General features: G+C 55.8%; 6 protein-coding genes across 6 annotated transcripts; 4 read left to right on the forward strand and 2 right to left on the reverse strand.

Annotated features, from left to right (window-relative positions):
• Positions 1-578: 578 nt before the first annotated feature.
• On the forward strand, positions 579-4,387 carry L226DRAFT_607368 (uncharacterized protein; the record flags this gene model as incomplete). Its single annotated transcript, XM_067685792.1, has 10 exons — positions 579-598; positions 659-854; positions 909-1,264; positions 1,318-1,446; positions 1,504-1,579; positions 1,633-1,967; positions 2,021-2,210; positions 2,263-3,982; positions 4,037-4,183; positions 4,256-4,387. Exons 2-10 carry the CDS (start codon positions 757-759, stop codon positions 4,385-4,387), a joined length of 3,183 nt encoding a protein of 1,060 aa, XP_067542772.1. The 5' UTR covers positions 579-598; positions 659-756.
• A 348-nt stretch (positions 4,388-4,735) lies between these two features.
• Positions 4,736-5,990, reverse strand: L226DRAFT_518317 (uncharacterized protein; the record flags this gene model as incomplete). Its single annotated transcript, XM_067678543.1, has 3 exons — positions 4,736-5,205; positions 5,256-5,442; positions 5,487-5,990. The coding sequence occupies 3 exons, from the start codon at positions 5,988-5,990 to the stop codon at positions 4,736-4,738; spliced, it is 1,161 nt and encodes a 386-aa protein (XP_067542773.1).
• Positions 5,991-6,354: 364 nt separating this feature from the next.
• Positions 6,355-8,314, forward strand: L226DRAFT_19529 (FAD/NAD-P-binding domain-containing protein). Its single transcript, XM_067672788.1, has 9 exons — positions 6,355-6,551; positions 6,604-6,640; positions 6,699-6,832; positions 6,891-6,931; positions 6,984-7,347; positions 7,411-7,446; positions 7,510-7,755; positions 7,815-7,925; positions 7,976-8,314. The coding sequence occupies exons 1-9, from the start codon at positions 6,423-6,425 to the stop codon at positions 8,204-8,206; spliced, it is 1,329 nt and encodes a 442-aa protein (XP_067542774.1). The 5' UTR covers positions 6,355-6,422; the 3' UTR covers positions 8,207-8,314.
• Positions 8,315-8,551: 237 nt separating this feature from the next.
• L226DRAFT_578383 (salicylate hydroxylase) lies at positions 8,552-10,717 on the forward strand (the record flags this gene model as incomplete). The annotated part of the gene is made up of 7 exons (XM_067685531.1): positions 8,552-8,711; positions 8,829-8,987; positions 9,183-9,514; positions 9,582-9,617; positions 9,683-9,928; positions 9,984-10,094; positions 10,152-10,717. The coding sequence occupies 7 exons, from the start codon at positions 8,552-8,554 to the stop codon at positions 10,368-10,370; spliced, it is 1,263 nt and encodes a 420-aa protein (XP_067542775.1). The 3' UTR covers positions 10,371-10,717.
• L226DRAFT_497344 (histone-fold-containing protein) lies at positions 10,341-11,172 on the reverse strand. Its single transcript, XM_067677610.1, has 4 exons — positions 11,062-11,172; positions 10,929-11,000; positions 10,726-10,862; positions 10,341-10,665 (listed from the first exon to the last, which is right to left on the reverse strand). The coding sequence occupies exons 1-4, from the start codon at positions 11,086-11,088 to the stop codon at positions 10,590-10,592; spliced, it is 312 nt and encodes a 103-aa protein (XP_067542776.1). The 5' UTR covers positions 11,089-11,172; the 3' UTR covers positions 10,341-10,589.
• A 248-nt stretch (positions 11,173-11,420) lies between these two features.
• L226DRAFT_541628 (thioredoxin-like protein) lies at positions 11,421-12,124 on the forward strand (the record flags this gene model as incomplete). The annotated part of the gene is made up of 5 exons (XM_067682075.1): positions 11,421-11,492; positions 11,542-11,564; positions 11,617-11,745; positions 11,797-11,859; positions 11,917-12,124. 5 exons carry the CDS (start codon positions 11,421-11,423, stop codon positions 12,122-12,124), a joined length of 495 nt encoding a protein of 164 aa, XP_067542777.1.
• Between the last annotated feature and the right edge of the window lie 10 nt (positions 12,125-12,134).

Here is a 12,134-nt window from a genome sequence, read left to right on the forward strand (position 1 = left end):
TGATAATGCGGTGGTATGTATACGTAAGTTGAAAAGCGCAGCGGTGGCTTTGGCGCCTATTGGCCTCCGCCAAAATTGGCAGACGACGATAATGCTTTCCCGAACACCAACCTCTTCCAAGTACGTTGGGCTGATCAGCGTTCAGCGGCCTCTCTCACGCGATTTGAAAGAAACTGTGGTATATGCTATGGAATCTGCCGCCAGCACGGACAGAGAACTCGAACTACGTGTACACGTCCGGGGTCTACTTCTTCAATACGCCCTTACACATCTCGCAACAAATTACGTGACATGGACACAAGAATCAGTGACAAATGTGCGCATATAGTCCGACTTACCAGTGTATGTGCTGACTTACTTTTGGCTCAGCTTCTATCTGAGTGTTTATCCTATGTCCCATCGGCAGGGCCGACCTGCGTTGCCCTTCCCGTTGACCCGCTCGAAATCCTCTCGCAACGGTGGGGTTTGTTCAAGCTAGACCCGTATGAAGAGCGCTGGAAGGTAGAAAATCCGGACGTACTACCTTTTCTAAAGAGACATCTTCCCGCCGGTCGTGGTGTATCCATAGCGGAACAACAATGGCGGAACAGTGCCAGTGGTCAGTAGTCTCTGCGAACATCAGGCTGCACGGATGGCGTTCGCTCACACACGCTTCTAGGCGACCACGAGAGCTTCCAAATAGAGCGGCCTTTGTCTCCAGTTCTAACCTCGCGAGCACGCAAAGAGACCCCTCGACCTTGCCAGAGTGCGCTCTCTATGTCTGCGGCGGACGGCGAATCATTCCGGTCATACAAGTTTGACAAGATTGAGGTGGTACCTCTTCCGCACCCATCCGTACGTACGGACGATGCATTGTATGTCCCACCACCCTTTCATAAGAGTACAAATGACTGACTATTACGTACCAGGGGGAACAAGCTGACGATCGATCCTGGTACCCACCGTGATGTAGTCACGCTCATTCAGTCAATACCCGCTATGTCTGCTCGACCTCGCACTTCTGCCGCAGAACCATACGAAGACTTCCTCCGCGCCAGGTCTCCTGAAATTGATGAACCAGAACCCGCCATACTTCCGATTTTTCCTCGTGATCAGCGACTGGATTGCAAACGCAAAGAGTCCTGGCAGGAAGTCAAGTCCTTCTCTGAATCCCTAGGGACACTCGCCAACCGACCCGAATCGTGGCTTGTACCTGTGCAAGTTAAAGATGAAGAAGAAGAAGAGGACATGGCGAACGAACATCTTATACTGGTCGACGGCTGGCGTGCGCACCTTCAGTTGAGGAGGGATATAGTACTTGCTCACCCTCCATATTAGATGCTTTCAAGACTCCCTCGTCACCATTGACACCCGGGACACCTTCGCTCGCGGATACATCAAGTGATATCGACGAACTGTTCCTGCCATCCTCGTCAATGCCATATACTGAGGAGCTCCAACCGCTGGGTACGCTATATCATTCCGCGCCCCAATCTGATATGCTTTGTCTAACTGAATGCAAAGAGGAGTATCAAATACCACGATGCGAGAAGATCGGCGGCTCGCGATCGCAGCCCAAACCGCGAGGGCAGGATACGAAGTGCGCATATATCCATCTGTGGATCATATACTCCGTTACTTACGGGGACTTAGCCTCTCCGCATTCCTCTCCCCGCTCATCCAGCCGTCTCAGGTCCACGGTCCGCGTATCGTCTGCTCACCCAAGTCTAAGCCTTCGTCTCCACAGACCACCATCTCCATGTCTATGCTTGGACAACCGCCTTCGGTTGTTGACGACCTGCCCCGAGCTGCCGACAGTCCGTCTCGCACGGATCGACCGGTGGACGACGGACTCAGTAGTGACGACTCCATCACATTTGCGATGAAAGTCGTAGAGCGAGCATGTGACGATCGTTTAGGTGACCAAAATCCCATTGCCCTCATCCTTGAAGAGAGGCTGGATGAAAAGGATGGTGTGCTCATGAATGGTATGATGTTTCGTGTCGATCTGCTCCCGATACGTTCTCAATATTGCCATCAGTTCCGACACTACGCCCTCCAAATGAGCATCCCAGAGAGCTCCTACTGCCGGACCGACTGAGTGATCTGATAGTGCTAGGTAGATCGGGTAACCCCAACATTCAAGCTTACGTTCCCTGCATCGAACTCCCCATGGGATGTATCAAGAAGGCCAAAGGGCTAGGGTCGCTTCAGATCGAGCTCAGCTGGATGTGCGTACTACACTTCGTGTCAGATTCTGTCGAGCCAACTGTTTTCCGGCAGTCCGTTCAAGTACGGACCTACGGTCCCGACGGATGAGGAGGTCGCCGACGTCGAGAACGATCCATGCCCGCAGCTCGCAAAAGCAATCGACCTACCGCAAGACGAGATCGTCTCTTCGCTCGCCCTGCTCCTAGACGAGAGCATGGCGTTCAGCTCGCAACCTGTGGCGACCGCTGCTGCCCACTCGGACAAGGTCTGGTCGGCGGATGATCAACCGGCCATCCTACGCCTGGATTGCTCCCTGGGAGATCTTGGCCTTGTGCTTTCCCGAGGAGACAGGAGACGCTTGGCTGGTCTGCCTGCCTTCTCGGAGGTCGATGAAGACACTGGCAGCGACAAGGAGAACGAATGCGAACATGAGGCTCGGCCACCTTCGGATAAAGACCGTCCTGTGAAGAGGGTTCGCTTCCAGGATCCCACTGAGCCGCAAGCAACAGACCCTACCGTTGACATGATTTGTGACGACTCGGGTGTCTTCATGGTAGATCAAGACATGAATGAAGACACCGCTCAGCCCAAGAGCGACGAATCCTGTTCTTTCAGTCAGCTTGCATACGACGCAGAAGGTTTCGATGGCCCAATCATGGACGGCAACCTGTTCCCGGACATGCACCCTGTGTACTATGACGAATACAACTTCGACATGTCTCCTCGGCAGTACGTCCTGGATCCTTACGCAGCTCCTACCCCATCGCCTCTGGACCTCCTTGCCGATCACTGTACAACACAGGCAGAAGAAGATACCGCTGCGGAAGATGGCTTCCTCCCTCAGGAGCCTTGCCAAGAACCTATGGTACTCGCGGGTACGCTACCCGAGCCCTCGGAGGTTACATCTCAGGACCTCCCTGAGACATTCGCGCGGCTGTCGCACTGTCAGCGCACCGCTACCGACGCAATGGTGCCTACGTCTACCGAAGGGACTACCAGATCTGCTGCTGCGGCCGCCCTGCCTACGCTTTCTGCTCGCCAATCTCTCGAACAGTTCCTGACTTTCTGCGGGAAAGGCTCACTCGTGCAATCTACTACCGCTGCGCCTGCCTCTCCTCAGCCAAAACCCGCGTCCTACGGAACCGACATCCGCAAACCCAGGACAACTCTTCGAGAGGCACCCGAAGAACTTCTCGACGACCGTACGCTGCTCCTGCCGGATGACTACAAACCACCGACTACTGTGCACCGCTACATGGCGTCCATGGCCGTAATCCAGAAGCGCGCCCTTGTCCGTGCCCTCGATACCTACTGTGCTGTAGGCTTCATCGAGCGGGAACGCCTGGGCGAAGACGCGGACGATGTGCACGTCATCATGGACTGCGAGACCGCAGTGCTGTTCTTCTCGCTGGAGATGCTGCCTTCTGGCGGCGACGCGCTGGCGACGCTCCTCACCCGGCTCTCTTGGCGGTACACCCGGCTTCTAGTGATTTTCGAGTGCTATCCGTCTGTGTGGGACTACAGAGGCGACAGAGACTTCGCCGCCAAGCCGACGGCGAGCGCGTGGAGCCCGCCGGTGGTGAAGGCGGTCAGGAAGTTACGGCGGGATTTGTCCATCTCGGAGGGCGTCCAGACCAAGTCCGCGGCGACGCTGGTCGAGTACGCGTTTGCGAACACCGTGGAGGAAGCGGCTGCACTTACGCGACTCTATGGGGACGTTGCTGAGGCGCAGGGCCAGACCAGTGGTGCGATCTGGGGAGAGCGGCTGTGGCTGACTCATGAAGAGCGAGATGTTCGTGGCGCTTTGTTGTGAGTTTCTGGCAGTATGAGCTGACAGTTGTCGCAGGGAGAATACGATTTGTGCGGTATCCCCGGCATGAACCTCTTTGCAGCGTCGCTGCTGCTGTCTCAGACGACTATCGAGGAATTCCTAGAGAAGACTGCTAGTGAACGACTGGTGGAGTACGGGCCGTTGGTCGGCACAGCAAGAGTCGTAGGTGTTCGACTTCCTATCTTCAGTTTCGCAATCCCTGACATTATGGTGCCACACCTTTTCTGCCATCAGGAGCGTTTCAATGTGGAGATGGCCTACCGCTTAGACACCATGCAGCTCCCGCCGTCGTCTCCTATCGACGCCCATGCGTCCTCGTCGTCGCTAACTTCTGTACCATACATTGGGGATAGCGGGTCCCTCTAAACTCATCAGCAGTACTGATACAACTGTATCGCGGAGGTGGACGCACGCCGCTCTGCTGTATTTTTAGACGATCAGCTGCATGCTAACCATATGCATCATATACACATTTGATCGACGATGTCGCACCCGTCCGTCGGTCATACATGATTGCTACATCCGAAGCACAGACGCTACTGTTCATTTCATTTCTTCGTCGGCGTCCCGAGCGGAAACGCAATTCCTCGTCACCACACGCCCCACAATCATACGCTAAATATAATACCTCCGTGGACACCCCGACGATGCTTTGATAGGTTTTGATACAGCTTCGGACAGGCGCTGGAACTACGAGGTCCATGATGACATGAATCAATTGATCTCGAGCTCCCAAAGCTCGTCTGAGCGACTGTTTGACGCCAGCAGGCCGCCGAACATGACGATCTCGGTATCGCCATGCCCATCGAGCCAGGAGACGGGAGGGAACCATCCCCGGCCCTCTGGGAGATGGTCCTCGCCGACGACGTCGAGCTTCTGCCATCGCCACCCCGAGGAGATATCGTCGCCAGGTTCCTTCGACAGAACCCAGACATCATCCCAGAAGGATCCCGCACCTGCGTGTCCGAGGGTACTCGCGTCGCGCTCCCCATGATACAGCACCGCGATGCTGTTCGCGAGCTCGGGAAGAGGCGACTTGAACTGGACGAAGCCATGCACCGATCGTGGGCCGGGTACCCCATGTGCAGGATCCGCAGACGGCTGAACAGTGATCCACTTGTCTTCTGAGATAAGGTAGACGTCAAGTTCTCCATCGACCGCTGGCAGCTCATGGCCGCAGAAGCCTATGGGCAAGGTCAGCAATGGCTACCGCGTGGTTGCGTGGATATCGTACCGCCATAGCGTAACAGGACATCCTTGTCTCCGGTGATGGTGGTCGCGACAAGCGCGGTGCCGCCGCGACCAGGCTCCGGGGCGGGAGCGAGGGTCTTCCATACGGCTTTGGCAAGGTCGAACGCGTGCAGCGTGGTGAGCCTACCACTAGCCGGACATCCGGCATGCACGTAGATGTTACCCTGTTCCTGGTGAGCATGTGAAGATACCATGGAACGCGAGGAGAACTCACTCCGTGCACCACGGCAGTGTGGTAGCTGCGAGAGGCCGGTGCCTCGTCTTCGTTTCCAGCAGCGATCCTCTCCCATCGGACTGATTGCTGAGGACCCTGGCTGGAAGGAACTGTCGCCTTCCATACACCTGCCTGATAGGCGTCCAAGGGTGTCATATCCTTCCCGCCTCGTCCTCCCCACAAGTAGAGGGCATTGTCATGCCATACGGTTGTCGCGCCTACGCGCGGCTCCGGGATAGCCTTATCCGCTTCTCCAGAAACGTTGTGTTTCGTGTCCGGAGTGAGCAGCTTCCACCCCTGGGAGAGCAGGCTCTTCGACAAGTCAAATGCGTGCAGAGCGCCGCGGGGGGTGGTGTCGTTCCCCGATCCAGTATCGACGGGAGTGCGCGGCTTCAGCTCACCGCCATACACAAGGAGCACGCCGGACTTCGTCACCGAGATGCAGTGCGAGGAGCGGGCGATGAAGGGTGTCTTGGAGAGCGAGATCCACTGGGCCTGCGGCATGGCGTAGGCGAGATGTCTGCAAGTACTTCGTAGAGGAGAGGAAGACCTAGATACGGTGGGAGCTGCGAAGGGCGGTGCGAACCGCAACAGTCATGCACACGTGATGAGTCGCGCAATCGTTCCATTTCAACTTGAGTCACAGACGAGATTAAGAGGCCAGGAGCGCAGACAGAGGTAGTTCGCAGCAGAGTTGAAGGGGGACGTTCAGTATGCTTTACGACATACGGTCGCGTGCCACAGACGTTGTTTGCTCGTATTAGGATCAGAAGCCTATCCGCTCTTTCGGGCAGACAGCTTCCCGCTCCCTCGGGCAATTCGCTGTAACGGCGTCACCGTGAGCGCCTGCTGTTTCTTGCGCCCGAGCAGTCAGTCATCTTTACAACATCCGCCTAACCTGGCTACAAAGTACATACCAATCTCTCGTCTCTGAACATGTCGCAGCTTGATTCAGGCGCTGTTGCCAAATCCCGAGTCGCCATCATTGGTGGAGGCGTGTGCGGGTTGGCTTGTGCTGTCTCTCTGCAGCAAGCGGGGTTCGAGGTGCAAGTGTTCGAAGCTACGGTATGCCGCCTGCTGCGCATCTAGAATGCTTCTCACGCGTAGTGCGTTATAGACTGCTTATGGACAGGTTGGAGCGGGCATCGGTCTAGGTGTGCCAATGTCCCACTGTGATCCAACCTCGCTTGCGAATGCCTAGTCTGTTCACAGGCCCTAACGCTGTTCGTGCTCTTGAGGCTATGGGTATACTTGAACCTTTGCTACAGAGACTTCCCCAAGGCAATCATTTTGTGAAATGTTTTCTCTTCTACTGCGGATTGGGAGACCATCAACTGGTGTACGACGTGCGTCACGTTGGCTACTTCTCACGTCGGTCGGTCGATACTTACGAAGGCTTCACAGTACCCCGCTGCGCCGGAATTGCCGAACGTCAGCATGCAACGGTAAGAATTTTACAAGAATCATGCATTGCCGGTACAAACGGCGATACCTCAGCGCAGCATTTCTCGAGGCGTTGAGTAGCCAGTTATTAGACTTGCACCGCATCAACTTCGGCAAACGGTGTATGTCTGTCACCGAATCATCTACCAACAGCGGCGCCCTCAACATATACTTCACGGATGGTACGACACATATTGCGGACGTCGTGCTCGGCGCGGATGGCATCAAGAGCACGATCCGGAACTTCATCGTCAATAGTGGTGCTAGTATGGGAGGAGCAGCCGTCCAACGGTCACGTCGGGCTGTCTTCAGTAACACGGTCTACTACCGTGGGATGGTCCCGTACTCCGCCCTCTTGGCCGCAGGGTTCAAGACACCGATGAGCGACCGACCAGCGTGCTTTGTTGGTCCGAACAAGGTGCGTAACTCAATGTGCTCAGGAGAATCAGTGTCGTGAATTCATGTTGCCGCTTTCACCTAGCATATAGTCTTCATTGCGATCAAACCACGAGACCTCGTACGCGCATGGTCGTTCACCATTACTCCGTGTGTAGGTTAACAGGCGCTACAATCTTCGCAGGTAATGGTCTCGGCATCCTCCACGAACTACAACGTTCCCCTAGGGACCGAGAGCTTGCCGGAGGAATCAACCTGGGTCGACGATGTCCCACGCGATGAATTGCAGAAGGACTTCGACGGCTGGGGCCCCGATGTCTCGATTCTTCTCGGGCTCATGCCGGAAAAGGTCTCCCGGTGGTCCCTGCATGTCGTCCACCCACCACTCGAGAATTACACCAGAGGGCGCGTGGCATTGCTCGGCGATGCTGTACGTTCCCACGATTCAGCCAGGATCGTGGATTGTGTCTGGACCTGACGCTTCTTCAGGCGCACGGTATGTTACCGCACTTGGGTGCGGGAGCCGGACAAGGCCTCGAGGACGCACTCCTACTGGTCCGTCTCCTCAAGCGACCAGAAACCAATAGAGACAACCTACCGGTTGGTATGGAGGTGTCCAAGACTATGGTTACGCTAACATCAACTCGTAGGCTGTTCTTCAAACATACTCCGATGTCCGCCGTCCACGGGCTCAGGCAGTATGGGAGGTCAGTGATCGCGCTGGTAGGGTCTACGACTTCCATGGTCCACATGGTTCCACGCCAGAAGGATTGAGGGAAGACTTGGAAGATATATGCGCACCAATTTGGCACTACGACCTTGATCGCGACCTTGAGTCTGCGATTGAGATGCTGCGTGCTAACGGAAGCTTCGCACACTGAAATAAGGTCACTCTCATATATCATTCAGTGTCTGCGCAACGTGTAAAATACAAGACCGTTCCAAGCTCAAGTCCAGTGTGTGTGGCTGTGCTCTTTGACAGACGGTGAGTCCACTCGGATCAGTTCTTCGCAACACTCAGGTACTAAGTGCTATCGACGCAAACACTGACACGTGCTTGCTGAGACTTTGTGCTGCACAGTGCGGACTGCCGGTCAATGACGCGTCGAAAGCAATCTGCTAGTGCGTCCGGCATCTACGCAGGAGTCTATAAAGTCATTCTCCTATACGCGTTTGATGTTGCAACACAAACACCCATCTACACGCACGCTACTTGTGATCCACAGATGTCGACGCCCAACACGAAGGGTTTCCAAGTCGCTGTCATCGGCGGAGGCGTGTGCGGCCTCGCATGTGCCATAGCCCTTCAGAATGCCGGCATTGCCGTCGAGATCTTCGAAGCAGCGGTATGTCCGTTCCAACACTGCTCCGCAATATCTCTCTCACGTCGCACTGCTAGGCAGCTTTTGGTGAAGTCGGGGCGGGCATCGGGCTAGGTACTGCGAACTACCCACTCCGTATTTCGCATCATGCTGCGAACGCTTACCCCCTTGACTCCCACAGGCCCGAACGCTATACGAGCGCTGGAGGCCATGGGTCTCTTGAACGCCGTGCTCGGGAAGCTCCCACCGGGCAGCCTAAGTTCCAAGGGTTTCCTCTTCTACTCCGGGGTTGGCAACCACGAATTGGTCTACGACGTACGTACCGGCCCTGAGGCCGAGGGTCAGGGCCAATGCGTGAAATCGAGTCCTGTCGCTCACGTCACCGCTGACAGTATCCGCCTGTGCCAGAAGATGCGAGCATCAGCATGCACCGGTAAGCCTGACAGGGATTTCACCTCGCCTATGTCTGCGACGCAACGCTGAATGGGGATTTCCTGCTTCTCTTCACACAGGGCCGTTTTCCTGGATGCACTAGTCGGCCTAGTGGACCCACGACACACGCACTTCAACAAACGCTGCACCTCTATCTCGGAACTCCCCGCCAGCCCGGGTAGACTGGTTGTGCACTTCCAGGACGGGTCCACCCACGAGACGGACGTCGTGCTGGGAGCGGATGGAATCAAGAGCGTCGTTCGCGACTTCGTAGTGCGTGCTAGTGGGGCCGCAGTGGGAGGCGCGAACGAGAAGCACGTTGCGTTCAGTAACACTGCGGCGTATCGTGGGCTTATCCCGGCCGCGCTGCTCAAGGCCGCTGGGTTCAAGACACAGCTGACGGATCGCCCCGCGTGTTTTATCGGCCCGGACAAGGTGCGTGGCGGGTCTGGTCCCTCTGTGAGAACGCGCCCGAAAACTGACGTGTACTGCATTGCTACAGCATGTCATCGTGGTGCCCATCAAGAACGGCGAACTCGTATGCTCCCATGACGTCCTCCTTGTCCTTCGCAGGATTAAAGACTTGCCCGTTGCCCTGTATAGATCAACGTCGCGGCCTTCTCTGCGAGGTACGACGTTCCCATCGGCTCCCAGGACCCCCCCGCTGGTACGCCGTGGGTCGATGAGATATCCCGTGAGGACCTGCAGAAGGAATTCGAGGGGTGGGGTTCAGATATCGCCACCCTCCTTCGCTTCATGCCCGAGAAGACGATTCGGTGGTCGGTGCATGTAGTCTATCCACCGCTTGAGAGTTACGCCAGAGGTCGTGTGGCTTTACTCGGTGATGCGGTGCGTGACAGACCCATGCTAGCAGTGAGCTCCGATTAAGCGTGGGACGTCACAGGCGCATGCAATGCTACCCCATCTCGGAGCTGGCGCAGGGCAGGGCATCGAGGACGCATTCCTGCTGACCCGCCTACTGAGCCACCCACAGGCTAGCGTCGGGAACGTGCAGGTAAGCCGCACAAGTAAGCATTATGCATCGGGGTACAACTGAAATGTTTGTGCACAGGCTATCCTGCAGGTATACTCTGACATCCGTCGACCCCGTTCGCAGATGGTGTGGGATGCCAGCCAACGGGCGGGAGCTGTGTACGACGGCCCTCGTGGACCTACTGCGCAGGGTTCGGCCGAAGACCTACGGGATCTCTGGAAGCCGGTCTGGAGACACGACTTAGATGCCGAATTCGAAGATGCAATTGGCAAGCTCCGTAGCAACACGACATTTTGACAATGACACAATATCTCATGCATGACTATATGCGGACAAGGAATGCACGAGACAGACAGTCGGGAAGTCGCAACGCGCAACGCGACATTGGGGCATTTTGTACAATGGTCATCTCATTGGGCGATACGACGCGACGATAGGATAGGCTGGAAAGATATAGTACATGTACGCACGAAGCATATAGCCATACATCATAGAGGGAGAAAGACAGGACAACACTCAAGCGCCGAAACCGTATAGGGTACGGCCAGAACGCTTGAGGGCGTAGACGACATCCAGTGCCGTTACGGTTTTCCTGGCGGAAAGCAAGTGTGAGTTTCAAAGGAAGGGACCAATGAATGGACGCGTTACGTACCTCTTCGCGTGCTCAGTGTACGTGACAGAGTCACGGATGACGTTCTCAAGGAAGATCTTGAGAACACCACGAGTCTCCTCGTAGATCAGACCAGAGATACGCTTGACACCTCCACGACGGGCCAGACGGCGAATAGCCTATGATTACCGCAAAGAGTGAGCTAGTCTGACACACGACAATAGCATATATGACGCGTCACATACCGGCTTGGTGATACCCTGGATGTTGTCACGAAGAATCTTGCGGTGACGCTTGGCGCCGCCCTTTCCGAGACCCTACATGCAACGCGTCTCGCGTTCAGGAACACATCTACTATGTTGAGATGCTGGAGCTCACCTTGCCGCCCTTTCCGCGTCCAGACATTGTATGAGTGAGGTTGTGTAGAGAGGTGAGTGTAGGAGCTGTGTGGTGGAAGCCGCAGAAGACGGTGGCTCAGAGCAGAGAAGGTGGTGGTTGGTGAACAAGACGCGTCCGACGCGTTCGTTGGCTGTAAACCCCGCGCGTTTGCACTTGTTTGGTAATGTCACGTGCTCTGGGGAAGCGCGTCACAGAGACGCCGGTAGTGTGAGACACGACTGACCGAGCACGTCCTGTCTGTGCCTGCGGACGCTGTCGTTATGCTGCTTCGTTCTCTCGCTCGTCCCGCGCTCATCTCTCGCCAGCTGCCTCGCCATTCGTCTATCTTGACAAGAGCCATGTCTATTAGGCACGTCGAGAACACGACTCAGCTCGACGGGATCCTATCCCAGTCGAAGGACAAGCTCTCGGTCAGCGTCTCTGCATGGGGCTTTACTCCAGTGCTGAATGGGCTTTCAGGTCATTGACTTCCATGCCACTTGGTACAAGATTCGTCCTTGCAGTTAATGGACTCGCAGCTCAACCTTGGAACAGGTGTGGACCTTGCCACATGATAGCCCCTACATTCGAGTCTCTATCAAAGCAGTATCCCAAGGTCAATTTCATTAAATGCGACGTTGATCAGGCGAAAGACGTTGCGGGACGTTATCGCATTACGGCTATGTGCGTGTGATTGCTCTATTTGTTAGCATATATCACCAATATTTTCTCCAGGCCCACCTTCATATTTTTGAAGGGCACCGATGAAGTGGATCGCATCCGTGGCGCAAACAAGCCGTGAGTGGCCTTTATCTTGTAACATTGCAGCACCTGATGGACACCACACCATGCCAGTGCGCTTGAGGATGCGCTACGACGTCTCTCCACGGGCGGATCCTCTGGCTCATTCTCTGGGAAAGGACACACGCTCGGCGGCGGGAATTCGACCACCGGCTCTGGAGGCGGAGGCGGCGGCGTTGCAGCATTCCAAGCTCTCGATCCCCAGGTCAAGGTGCTGCTCTGTCTCCTCGGAGGATACATGCTTTTCTGGTATATGAGTTAAGTACGTGCAT

This window comes from Lentinus tigrinus (assembly GCF_003813185.1).
Source record: "Lentinus tigrinus ALCF2SS1-7 unplaced genomic scaffold L226scaffold_1, whole genome shotgun sequence".
In the NCBI taxonomy this organism is placed as follows: domain Eukaryota; kingdom Fungi; phylum Basidiomycota; class Agaricomycetes; order Polyporales; family Polyporaceae; genus Lentinus; species Lentinus tigrinus.

Excerpts from the sequence above, each read along its gene's own strand:
- L226DRAFT_497344 (XM_067677610.1), bottom strand. The coding sequence starts at position 11,088 with ATGTCTGGACGCGGAAAGGGCGGCAAG. Across the intron at positions 11,001-11,061 it reads GACGCGGAAAGGGCGGCAAG|GGTCTCGGAAAGGGCGGCGC; the intron begins GTGAGCTCCAGC and ends CGTTGCATGTAG. Across the intron at positions 10,666-10,725 it reads TACACTGAGCACGCGAAGAG|GAAAACCGTAACGGCACTGG; the intron begins GTACGTAACGCG and ends GCTTTCCGCCAG.
- L226DRAFT_19529 (XM_067672788.1), top strand. The coding sequence starts at position 6,423 with ATGTCGCAGCTTGATTCAGGCGCTGTTGCCAAATCCCGAGTCGCCATC. Across the intron at positions 6,833-6,890 it reads ACCATCAACTGGTGTACGAC|TACCCCGCTGCGCCGGAATT; the intron begins GTGCGTCACGTT and ends AAGGCTTCACAG. Across the intron at positions 6,932-6,983 it reads CCGAACGTCAGCATGCAACG|CGCAGCATTTCTCGAGGCGT; the intron begins GTAAGAATTTTA and ends GCGATACCTCAG.